This window comes from Coregonus lavaretus (assembly GCF_964263955.1).
Source record: "Coregonus lavaretus genome assembly, chromosome: 19".
Classification (NCBI taxonomy): Eukaryota; Metazoa; Chordata; class Actinopteri; order Salmoniformes; family Salmonidae; genus Coregonus; species Coregonus lavaretus.
The window spans coordinates 47,536,209-47,548,346 of record NC_140006.1 but is presented as its reverse complement, the minus strand read 5'-3'; the positions used below and the strand labels follow the sequence as shown (position 1 = coordinate 47,548,346).

The following is a 12,138-nucleotide window of genomic DNA, read 5'->3' as shown; positions in this document are numbered from 1 at the left end:
AGACAAGAACCGGCCAGGCAGAGACAGCAAGGGAGGTTCGTCGCTCCAGTGCCTTTCCGTTCACCTTTGCAACCCTGGAATGGTCTGCCTATCCACTCAATCATAGGACCTACTGAAGAGACGAGTCTTCAGCATAGACTTAAAGGTTGAGACCGAGTCTGCGTCTCTCACGTGGATAGGCAGACCATTCCATAAAAATTGAGCTCTATAAGAGAAAGCCCTGCCTCCAGCTGTTTGCTTAGAAATTCTAGGGACAATCCACTCTCCTGAAAAACCACTGTTAATGTCAAAGCCAGTTCTACAGCTGCACCATCGATAGCATCTTGACTGGCTGCATCACCGCTTGGTGTGGCAATTGCACCGCCCTTGACCGCAAAGCGCCCTGGTATTCCGGCCTTGTGACTGTTAAACTGTTTAAACGTTTTGCTCACATCGGCCACAGAGAGCGAGATCACACAGTCATCTGGAAAAACAGGGGCTTCCACACAAGGCACAGTGTTATATTCCTTGAAGCAAGCATAAAAGGCATTTAGTTGGTTCGGGAGTTCTGCGTCGATGGGCAGCTCATGGCTGGGTTTCCCTTTGTAATCTGTTATCGTCTGGAATCCCTGCCACATACGTCGGGCGTAGGATTTCCACCTTCCTCATATATTGTCCTTTTTCATGTTTGATGTCTCTTCAGAGGTCGTAGCGATTTCTTGTATGTGTCCGTGTCCCGGTCCTTGTAAACGGTAGCTCCACCCTTTAGCTCAGCGCGGATGTTGCCTGTAATCCATGGTTTTTGGTTCTGATACGTTCTTATAGTCTCTGTGTGGATGACATCGTCTATGCACTTATTGATGAAGCCTGTCTGTTGTGGTGAACTCCTCAATGCTATAGGATGAATCCCGGAAACATATTCCAGTCTGTACCAGCAAAACAGTCTTGTAGCCTCGCTTCTGCTTCATCCGACCACTTCCGCATTGAGCGCATCACTGGGACTTCCTGTTTGAGCTTTTGTTTGTAAACAACAGGGAAGCAGGAGAATGGAGTCATGGTTAGATTTGCCGAAGGGAAGACGGGGGAGGGCTTTGTCTGCGTTTCTGTGGGTAGAATAAAAGTGTTCTAGAGTTTTAGCGCCCCTAGTGGCGCAGGAGACGTGTTGGTAGAAGCGAGGTAGGACGGTTTTAAGTCTCCCCTCGTTAAAGTCTCTGCCCACCAGCTGCTTCTGGGTGAGCGGTTTCTTGTTTATTTATGGCCCCGTACAGTTTGTTGAGTGCCAGAGTGGTGTTGGCTTGGGGAGGGATGTAGACGTCCGTGATAATTACAGATGAGAACTCTCTTGGTAGATAAAAGGGTCTTCAGCTTACCATGAGGTATTCTATATCAGGTGAACACAAGCTTGAGATTTCCTTCACACTTGAATCAGCACACGCCGCTGTACGATCCTGCCGCTGTACGATCCTGCCGCTGCATGGAGAATCCACCCGGTACTACGTGCATAGCGTCATCATCCAGCCACGTTTCAGTAAGACGTATATAATATTGCAGCTTTTCAAGTCTCTCTGATAGGAGATTCTTGAACAAAGACGATCCATCTTATTCTGGAGACACTGGACATTTGCCAATTGAACGGAGGGGAGCGCCGTTCGGTTTCGTCTTTGTCTCATTTTCACCAAGATTCCACCTCGTGTCACGTCTACAGCGTGTTGGAAGCCCGAAAACAATAGGGTCCGGTATGAACAGTGGTTAGTAACTGGAGAGCGCCGTTCGGTATGAACAGTGGTTAGTAACTGGAGAGCGCCGTTCGGTATGAACAGAGGTTAGTAACTGGAGAGCGCCGTTCGGTATGAACAGAGGTTAGTAACTGGAGAGCGCCGTTCGGTATGAACAGAGGTTAGTAACTGGAGAGCGCCGTTCGGTATGAACAGTGGTTAGTAACTGGAGAGCGCCGTTCGGTATGAACAGAGGTTAGTAACTGGAGAGCGCCGTTCGGTATGAACAGTGGTTAGTAACTGGAGAGCGCCGTTCGGTATGAACAGTGGTTAGTAACTGGAGAGCGCCGTTCGGTATGAACAGTGGTTAGTAACTGGAGAGCGCCGTTCGGTATGAACAGAGGTTAGTAACTGGAGAGCGCCGTTCGGTATGAACAGAGGTTAGTAACTGGAGAGCGCCGTTCGGTATGAACAGAGGTTAGTAACTGGAGAGCGCCGTCCGGTATGAACAGAGGTTAGTAACTGGAGAGCGCCGTTCGGTATGAACAGAGGTTAGTAACTGGAGAGCGCCGTTCGGTATGAACAGAGGTTAGTAACTGGAGAGCGCCGTCCGGTATGAACAGTGGTTAGTAACTGGAGAGCGCCGTTCGGTATGAACAGAGGTTAGTAACTGGAGAGCGCCGTTCGGTATGAACAGAGGTTAGTAACTGGAGAGCGCCGTTCGGTATGAACAGAGGTTAGTAACTGGAGAGCGCCGTTCGGTATGAACAGTGGTTAGTAACTGGAGAGCGCCGTCCGGTATGAACAGTGGTTAGTAACTGGAGAGCGCCGTTCGGTATGAACAGTGGTTAGTAACTGGAGAGCGCCGTTCGGTATGAACAGAGGTTAGTAACTGGAGAGCGCCGTTCGGTATGAACAGAGGTTAGTAACTGGAGAGCGCCGTTCGGTATGAACAGAGGTTAGTAACTGTCCATCTGATGTCCAGAAGTACTTGGCGGTCATATGTGATAATACTAGGAACTTTCTGTACAATAAAAGTCAAGATAAACATGAAAAAAGTTGGGTTGGAACTCCTAAGATGTCACCCTTCTCCGTGGGAACCATCTTGTTCACCAATCCACTCTCCTGAAAAACCACTGTTACCCTCAAAGCCAACCCACTCTCCTGAAAAACCACTGTTACCCTCAAATCCAATCCACTCTCCTGAAAAACCACTGTTATCATCAAAGCCAATCCACTCTCCTGAAAAAACACCTCTTCTTTCAAGCATGTCCTGAATGAGTATTAAAACACTCCAAGACTCGCCCTTCCCTTGTAGCACCTTCCTCTTCAAAACCAATCCTCTCCCTAAAACTGTTCCCTGGTCTTCTGTAGCATCTAGTAGCATCTTAGCACCAACCTATTGACCTCTGACCTACACTGTGTCTGTCAATTCTCTCTCTCTCTCTCTCTCTCTCTCTCTTTCTATCTCTCTCTCTCTCTTTCTATCTCTCTCTCTCTCTCTCTCTCTCTCTGGCTCTCTCTCTCTCTCTATCTCTCTCTCTCTCTCTTTCTATCTCTCTCTCTCTCTCTCTCTCTGGCTCTCTCTCTCTCTCTCTCTCTCTCTCTCTCTCTCTCTGGCTGGATACACTCCCATCCTAACATCTGCTTGATACTGTATGAGGGTCTGTCGGTGTGTGTGTGTGTGTGTGTGTGTTGTTGTGAATCTAAACCCTGTCTCCCGCCCCAGATTGGTACACCAGGATGGAAGCCTGGCTGACATCACCATGCTCTCTTCTGGAGAAGGAGTGATACGGGTGGAGGACGAGAAGGAGGGAACCCTGAAGAAGGAGAAGGATGGGGGGATGACGCAGAAAGGAGGACTCCATCAGTCTATAGACCTGCATCAGTCATTCAACATTCAATCCAGTGCAGGGCCAGGGGAGAGTGGCGACTGCAGGGTGGGAACTGAGCCAGAGCCCTCCACAGAAAACACTACCTCAGGTACACAGAACACAGAACATATAGAATATAGAATATAGAACAGACTATCTCAGGAACACAGAACATACTTCTTTGTTATGTTCTTCCTCATGCCATAATGTTCGGCATGCCATACATTTTGACCAGGTTTTGCAGCTCTCGTCAAAGGTAGTCCACTATATGGGGGAATATGGGGTCATTTCTGATTAGCCTTCGGTCTTTACTATTATGGATTAGGTGTTATTTGAGACAGAGCCACACCGTTCTGTTCAATATATAAACATGGCTGCTTCCTGGTCTGGCTGACTGGCTGACTGATTGACTGGCTGATGGCTGGCTGACTGGCTGGCTGACTGATTGACTGGCTGATGGCTGGCTGGCTGATGGCTGGCTGACTGACTGGCTGACGGGCTGACGGGCTGATTGACTGGCTGGCTGGCTGATGAGCTGATTGACTGGCTGACTGGCTGGCTAACTGGCTGACTGGCTGGCTGACTGACTGATTGGCTAACGGGCAGATTGACTGGCTGACTGACGGGCTGACTGGCTGACTGACGGGCTGATTGACTGGCTGATTGACTGGCTGACTGACTGACTGATTGGCTGACTGACTGCTTCCTGTCTCGTCCTGTTCCTGTCAGACCTAAAGAATAAGTGGCACCTGGTGATGGACCGTCTGACTGTGCTGTTCCTCAAGTTCCTGGAATACTTCCACAAGCTGCAGCTCTTCGTCTGGTGGCTCCTGGAGATACACATCATCAAGATCGTCTCTTCATACATCATAATGGTCTCTGTCAAAGAGGTAACGCTCTAACTATTCTGTTGATTAATTTATCCTTTATTTAACCAGGAAGTCCCTGGAGATGATCATCTATTTTTCGAGGAAAACCTGGCCAAGAAAGCAAAAGTTACATTTCTTGCATGCCACAAGACTGTGTTAGCTCACTGAGCTGAAGCCTATGTACCCTTGGAGGTTGATGTGTAATGTCTCTGGCAGGTGTCGTTGTTCAACTACGTGTTGGTGGCGTGCTGGGCCTTCGCTCTGCCCTTCAGTCAGTTCAGACCCCGGGCCTCCAGTATCTGTACAGTCTGGACCTGTGTCGTCATCGTCTGTAAGATGTTGTACCAGCTGGAATCTATAGACCCTGCCTCTTACTCTAAGAACTGCTCCATGGTGAGTAGGGGTTGGTGGGTGGGTGGGTGGGTGGATGGGTGGATGGGTGGGTGGGTGGGTGGGTGGGTGGGTGGGTGGATTGGTGGGTCGGTTGGTGGGTGGGTTGTTGTGTGGGTGGGTGGGTGGATTGGTGGGTTGGTTGGTTGGTGGGTGGGTTGTTGTGTGGGTGGGTGGGTGGGTGGGTGGGTGGGTGGATTGGTGGGTCGGTTGGTGGGTGGGTGGATTGGTGGGTTGGTGGGTGGGTTGTTGTGTGGGTGGCTGGGTGGGTGGGTGGATTGGTGGGTCGGTTGGTGGGTGGGTGGATTGGTGGGTTGGTTGGTTGGTGGGTGGGTTGTTGTGTGGGTGGGTGGGTGGGTGGATTGGTGGGTGGGTGGGTGGGTTGGTGGGTTGGTTGGTTGGTGGGTGGGTTGTTGTGTGCGTGGATTGGTTGGTTGATTGGTGGGTTGGTTGGTTGGTGGGTGGGTTGTTGTGTGCGTGGATTGGTTGGTTGATTGGTTGGTTGGTGGGTTGTTGGGTCGGTTGGTGGGTTGGCTGGTTGATTGGTGGATGGGTGGGTGGGGTCAATTGATTGATTGGATGGGTGGGTGGGGTCAATTGATTGATTGGTTTCAGTGTCTTAGAGAGTAGGTACTAAAAGTAGAGTTTCTCAATTCAGGTCCTCGAGCGAAAGGCTCAGCCAAAGATATTTAAACATACTTATTCAAATTTAAACATACTTATTCAGTCTAATGGAAATCGATACCAAGAAGGCTGTAACCGTAAGTATGACAACTCCTGTTCTGACTCCTGTTCCTCCCCAGCCAATGAATTACACAGAGAAACAGAGAGAAGAGATGAAAGACTCTCTGCTGTACAAGGAGCCAGTAGACCCGTCCAACTGGGTCGGACTCAACAAGTTCAACCCTCTACTGGAGAACCTCAGGGTGAGCTAATGTCTATTTATCTAGCAAGATATTCAAATAGTATAGCATCAGAATGGGGCATGCAAACAAAGGAAAGAGTTATCAAACAAGATAGAAAAGTCATAGTTTTACCTTAATCTGCCTTTGATAAATCTCGGAAACCAGGATGTTTGGAGAGACTAACCTTTGATTATCTGTCTGGAAGGACCAGCCTGTGAATCAGGGCTATACTGAACATCTACCTCTATGAACTGAGTCAGTACTGTGACAACAAAAATAACAGTTGGTCAATAAGAATCTATTATATTCTACCTCCTCTCCTCTCCTCCTTCTGTCCTCTCCACTCCCCCCTCCCCTCCCCCCGTCTTCCCCCCTCCTCCCCTCCTCCTCTCTCCTCTCCTCTCCTCTCCTCTCCTCTCCTCTCCTCTCCTCTCCTCTCCTCTCCTCTCCTCTCCTCTCCTCTCCTCTCCTCTCCTCTCCTCTCCTCTCCTCTCCTCTCCTCTCCTCTCCTCTCCTCTCCTCATCCTCCCCTCCTCTCCTCTCCTCTCCCCTCCTCTCCTCTCCTCTCCTCCTCCAGAACAACCTCTTGATGTTGGCCATGCTGGCGTTTGAGGTGACCGTCTACCGTCACCAGCAGTACTACAGGCTGAGGAACAAGCTCACCGCGCCCGCCACTCGCATCATCTTCCATAACATCACACGGCATCACCTCGACAACGGCATTGTCAACTGTGCCAAGTACTTCATCAACTACTTCTTCTACAAGTTTGGGCTGGAGGTAGGTGGAAACCATTATATTCAGAGAGATCACTTGGGCTGTGTCTTGTCTATTTGTAATAATAGCAAAAAGCTGCTAATATATTTGAGAATAACATCAATATCATGTCACAATCTCTAATCTCTCTCTCTCTCTTTCTCACACTTCCTCTCTCTCTGTCTCCCCCCCCCCCACTCTCTCCCTCCCTCCCTCCTTCCCTCTCTCTCTCTCCCTCCCTCCTCTAGACATGCTTCCTACTGGCGGTGAATGTGATTGGCCAGCGTATGGATTTCTATGCCATGCTGCATGCCTTCTCTCTGATAGGTGTAATGTGCAGACGGAGGAGGAAAGCTATAGCTGAGATCTGGCCTAAATACTGCTGTTTCCTGGCCTGTATGCTGACCTGGCAGTACTTTGTCTGCATCGGGATACCACCTGCAGCCTGTAAAGGTAGGGGGGGTGGGGGGGTGGGGGAGTGTGTGTATTACTTGAAAAATTCAAGTCGGGCTTCCGCTCACTTCACAGCACGGAAACTGCTTTATTGAAAGTCAGTTATTGCCTTCTGTTGGCTGCCGGTGCATGCTCTATCCTAGTTCTTTTGGATCTCAGTGCCAGAGGCTCTACAAGCCAGAGGAAGCGGTGAGTGGACAACCTTACCTGGTTCCTCTGGATGTTTGGAACTGGGTCTTTTCTATTTGTGATAATAGCAAAAAGCTGCTAACGTATTTGAGAATAGCATCAATATCACACTATCGATCATAACATCTTTGTTGACCGGCTGGAGAGGTGGGTGGGAATCTCCGGCATTGCCCTCGACTGGTTCAGGTCATATCAATGTGGCAGACGTTTCTCATGGGCATGGGTGTTTAAGTATCGTCCCCAGAACCTATTCACTATGGTGTCCCTCAGGGGCCAATTCTGGGCCCCATCCTTTTTCCCCTGTATATGCTTCCCCTTAGTGGCATCATCTGCAATCATAACATTCCGTTTCACTGCTATGCGGAAGACACGCTGCTCTATTTACCAATCAGACCCAGTGACCAAGCTAGCGTAGCTTACCTTCAGACCCAGTGACCAAGCTAGCGTAGCTAACCTTCAGACCCAGTGACCAAGCTAGCGTAGCTAACCTTCAGACCCAGTGACCAAGCTAGCGTAGCTAACCTTCAGACCCAGTGACCAAGCTAGCGTAGCTAACCTTCAGACCCAGTGACCAAGCTAGCGTAGCTAACCTTCAGACCCAGTGACCAAGCTAGCGTAGCTAACCTTCAGACCCAGTGACCAAGCCTTCAGACCCAGTGACCAAGCTATCGTAGCTAACCTTCAGACCCAGTGACCAAGCTAGCGTAGCTAACCTTCAGACCCAGTGACCAAGCCTTCAGACCCAGTGACCAAGCTTGCGTAGCTAAACTTCAGACCCAGTGACCAAGCTAGCGTAGCTAACCTTCAGACCCAGTGACCAGCAGAAACATACCTGTGTCAGTCAGAAACATACCCGTGTCAGTCAGAAACATACAGTGGGGAAAAAATGTATTTAGTCAGCCACCAATTGTGCAAGTTCTCCCACTTATAAAGATGAGAGAGGCCTGTAATTTTTATCATAGGTACACGTCAACTATGACAGACAAAATGAGAAAGAAAATCCAGAAAATCACATTGTAGGATTTATTATGAATTTATTTGCAAATTATGGTGGAAAATAAGTATTTGGTCAATAACAAAAGTTTCTCAATACTTTGTTATAAACCCTTTGTTGGCAATGGCACAGGTCAAACGTTTTCTGTAAGTCTTCACAAGGTTTTCACACACTGTTGCTGGTATTTTTGCCCATTCCTCCATGCAGATCTCCTCTAGAGCAGTGATGTTTTGGGGCTGTCGCTGGGAAACACAGACTTTCAACTCCCTCCAAAGATTTTCTATGGGGTTGAGATCTGGAGACTGGCTAGGCCACTCCAGGACCTTGAAATGCTTCTTACGAAGCCACTCCTTCATTGCCCGGGCGGTGTGTTTGGGATCATTGTCATGCTGAAAGACCCAGCCACGTTTCATCTTCAATGCCCTTGCTGATGGAAGGAGGTTTTCACTCAAAATCTCACGATACATGGCCCCATTCATTCTTTCCTTTACACGGATCAGTCGTCCTGGTCCCTTTGCAGAAAAACAGCCCCAAAGCATGATGTTTCCACCCCCATGCTTCACAGTAGGTATGGCGTTCTTTGGATGCAACTCAGCATTCTTTGTCCTCCAAACACGACTAGTTGAGTTTTTACCAACAAGTTCTATTTTGGTTTCATCTGACCATATGACATTCTCCCAATCCTCTTCTGGATCATCCAAATGCACTCTAGCAAACTTCAGACGGGCCTGGACATGTACTGGCTTAAGCAGGGGGACACGTTTCGCACTGCAGGATTTGAGTCCCTGGCGGCGTAGTGTGTTACTGATGGTAGGCTTTGTTACTTTGGTCCCAGCTCTCTGCAGGTCATTCACTAGGTCCCCCCGTGTGGTTCTGGGATTTTTGCTCACCGTTCTTGTGATCATTTTGACCCCACAGGGTGAGATCTTGCGTGGAGCCCCAGATCGAGGGAGATTATCAGTGGTCTTGTATGTCTTCCATTTCCTAATAATTGCTCCCATAGTTGATTTCTTCAAACCAAGCTGCTTACCTATTGCAGATTCAGTCTTCCCAGCCTGGTGCAGGCCTACAATTTTGTTTCTGGTGTCCTTTGACAGCTCTTTGGTCTTGGCCATAGTGAAGTTTGGAGTGTGACTGTTTGAGGTTGTGGACAGGTGTCTTTTATACTGATAACAAGTTCAAACAGGTGCCATTAATACAGGTAACGAGTGGAGGACAGAGGAGCCTCTTAAAGAAGAAGTTACAGATCTGTGAGAGCCAGAAATCTTGCTTATTTGTAGGTGACCAAATACTTATTTTCCACCATAATTTGCAAATAAATTCATTAAAAATCCTACAATGTGATTTTCTGGATTTTTTTTTCTCAATTTGTCTGTCATAGTTGACGTGTACCTATGATGAAAATTACAGGCCTCTCTCATCTTTTTAAGTGGGAGAACTTGCACAATTGGTGGCTGACTAAATACTTTTTTTCCCCACTGTACCTGTGTCAGTCAGAAACATACCCGTGTCAGTCAGAAACATACCCGTGTCACATTATATAACGATAGGAAGACTGATGCAGGAATATGTACCAGGGTTTTTTATTACTCCACCCAACACAAGGTCATAACAAACCACGGGGACGAAGCCCAAAACAAACACGTATATACTGTATATATATATATATATAGTCACGAACGTTGAGAGACGGGTCAGACCAAGGTGCAGCGTGAAAAGCGTACATGTTTATTAACTGAAATAAACATTCAACAAAACAAGAAACAACGTAACGTGAAGTCCAAAGGGCTATACACACACCAGACTAACAGGAACAAGATCCCACAATACACAGCAGGCAATGGGCTACCTAAGGATGAACCCAATCAGAGACAACGAGCGACAGCTGCCTCTGATTGGGAATCACACCCGGCCAGACATAGAACTAGAAAAACTAGAACCTAAACATAGAAATTCTAACATAGATACTCACGGCCTGACCAAACCAACTAAAGACAACCGGCCTCTCAAGGCCAGGGCGTGACATACACATACACATATATATACATATATATATATAACACAGGGATGTAACCCAAACAAAAGAGCGAGGTGTAAACCTCTAAATACATATACGGGACGAGACCCGTAATAACAAGAGCACAATACACGGTACTCAGGAGACCAACGGACATGGGACATGGGACAATAATGGACAAGGACAATGGGGAACAGAGGGGACATATATACACATACTAATCAGGGGGAACCAGGTGTGCGTAATGACACAAGACAGTCCGGGGTTGGTGGTAATGATCCATGTCAGTGACGCCAAGAAAGCCGGTGACGTAGACCTCCGGAGCCGGTGCACGGAATGAGCAGCGGTACCGGGGGGATCCGTGACAACCTGTCTCAGTCAGAAACATACCTGTCTCAGTCAGAAACATACCTGTGTCAGTCAGAAACATACCTGTCTCAGTCAGAAACATACCCGTGTCAGTCAGAAACATACCTGTGTCAGTCAGAAACATACCTGTGTCAGTCAGAAACATACCTGTGTCAGTCAGAAACATACCTGTGTCAGTCAGAAACATACCCGTGTCAGTCAGAAACATACCCGTGTCAGTCAGAAACATACCCGTGTCAGTCAGAAACATACCCGTGTCAGTCAGAAACATACCTGTCTCAGTCAGAAACATACCCGTGTCAGTCAGAAACATACCTGTGTCAGTCAGAAACATACCTGTGTCAGTCAGAAACATACCTGTGTCAGTCAGAAACATACCTGTCTCAGTCAGAAACATACCCGTGTCAGTCAGAAACATACCCGTGTCAGTCAGAAACATACCCGTGTCAGTCAGAAACATACCTGTGTCAGTCAGAAACATACCTGTGTCAGTCAGAAACATACCTGTCTCAGTCAGAAATCACTCCATGTCACACCCTGGTTCTGGGACTCATTATGTTGAGCCAGGGTGTGTGCAGTCTATGTGTTTATGTTCTATGTTGGGTGTCTAGGTTGTTGTTTTCTATGTTTGGTCAATGACTCCCAATCGGAGGTAACGGGCAGTGTCAGCTGTCCGCTCGTCTATGAATGGAGCAGACCAATACGCAGCGCGTTGAGTGAACATGATGACTTTAATAAAGAAAGCACGTAACTACAAAACTGTGGACTTCACTTTCGGCTTTTGTTTTGTAGTTACGTGCTTTCTTTATTAAAGTCATCATGTTCACTCAACGCGCTGCGTATTGGTCTGCTCCTTTTATAGACGATCGTGACACTCCATCGCCTACAGTTAGTTTAAAATGCTGCAGCTCTGCTTTTAACAGGCACCAGGAAATGTAACCATATCACACCTATTTTAGCTTCTCTACACTGGCTACCAGTCACTTTTAGATACATTTTAAAATGTTATTAATCATGTTTAAGGCTTGGTTTAGCCCCGTTCTATATCTCAGATCTTTTATCTGCCAGGGCGCAGCCTGAGGTCCTCTGGTAGGTCATTGTTGTCCATTCCAAAGTCTAGGTTGAAAACTAAAGGAGACCATTAGTTCCCCTAGACTTTGGAATGGTCTGCCAGAGGACATCAGGCTTGCCATTATGGACCCTAGACTTTGGAATGGTCTGCCAGAGGACATCAGGCTTGCAGACTCAGTGCCTCTTTTTCAGTATCTGCTGAAGACACACTTTTATAAAGATGCTTTTGATTTATGATTTCAATGTACGATTTAATTTAGCTATCTTTTTTTAATTCCTCCTTCCTCCTGTCTTTGTTTCTGTGTTAGTACTTGTGTTTTATTATTATTTGATGTGAAGCACTTTGTTACTTGTATTGAACAGCACTATACAAACAGTTATCCTTCTCCTTCTTCTTCTTCTTCTTCTCCTCCTCCTCCTTCTTCTTCTTCTTCTTCTTCCTCTTCTCCTTCTTCTTCTTCTTCTTCTTCTTCTTCTTCTTCTTCTTCTTCTTCTTCTTCTTCTTATTCTTATTATTATTATGTGTATGTCTTATGCGTTATACAGTTTACATGTATGT

General features: G+C 47.4%; 1 protein-coding gene across 1 annotated transcript in view; it reads left to right on the top strand.

Annotated features, from left to right (window-relative positions):
• The window catches only part of LOC311146336 (piezo-type mechanosensitive ion channel component 2-like), a gene marked incomplete at both ends in the record, with an annotated part of 102,644 nt that overhangs the window by 17,031 nt on the left and 73,475 nt on the right, over positions 1–12,138 (top strand). The window contains 7 exons of the mRNA XM_084182819.1: positions 3,424–3,677; positions 4,298–4,458; positions 4,654–4,830; positions 5,631–5,753; positions 6,310–6,510; positions 6,735–6,939; positions 7,083–7,128. Coding sequence (XP_084038945.1) covers positions 3,424–3,677; positions 4,298–4,458; positions 4,654–4,830; positions 5,631–5,753; positions 6,310–6,510; positions 6,735–6,939; positions 7,083–7,128 — 1,167 coding nt within the window. The remainder of the gene's footprint in view (positions 1–3,423; positions 3,678–4,297; positions 4,459–4,653; positions 4,831–5,630; positions 5,754–6,309; positions 6,511–6,734; positions 6,940–7,082; positions 7,129–12,138) is intronic.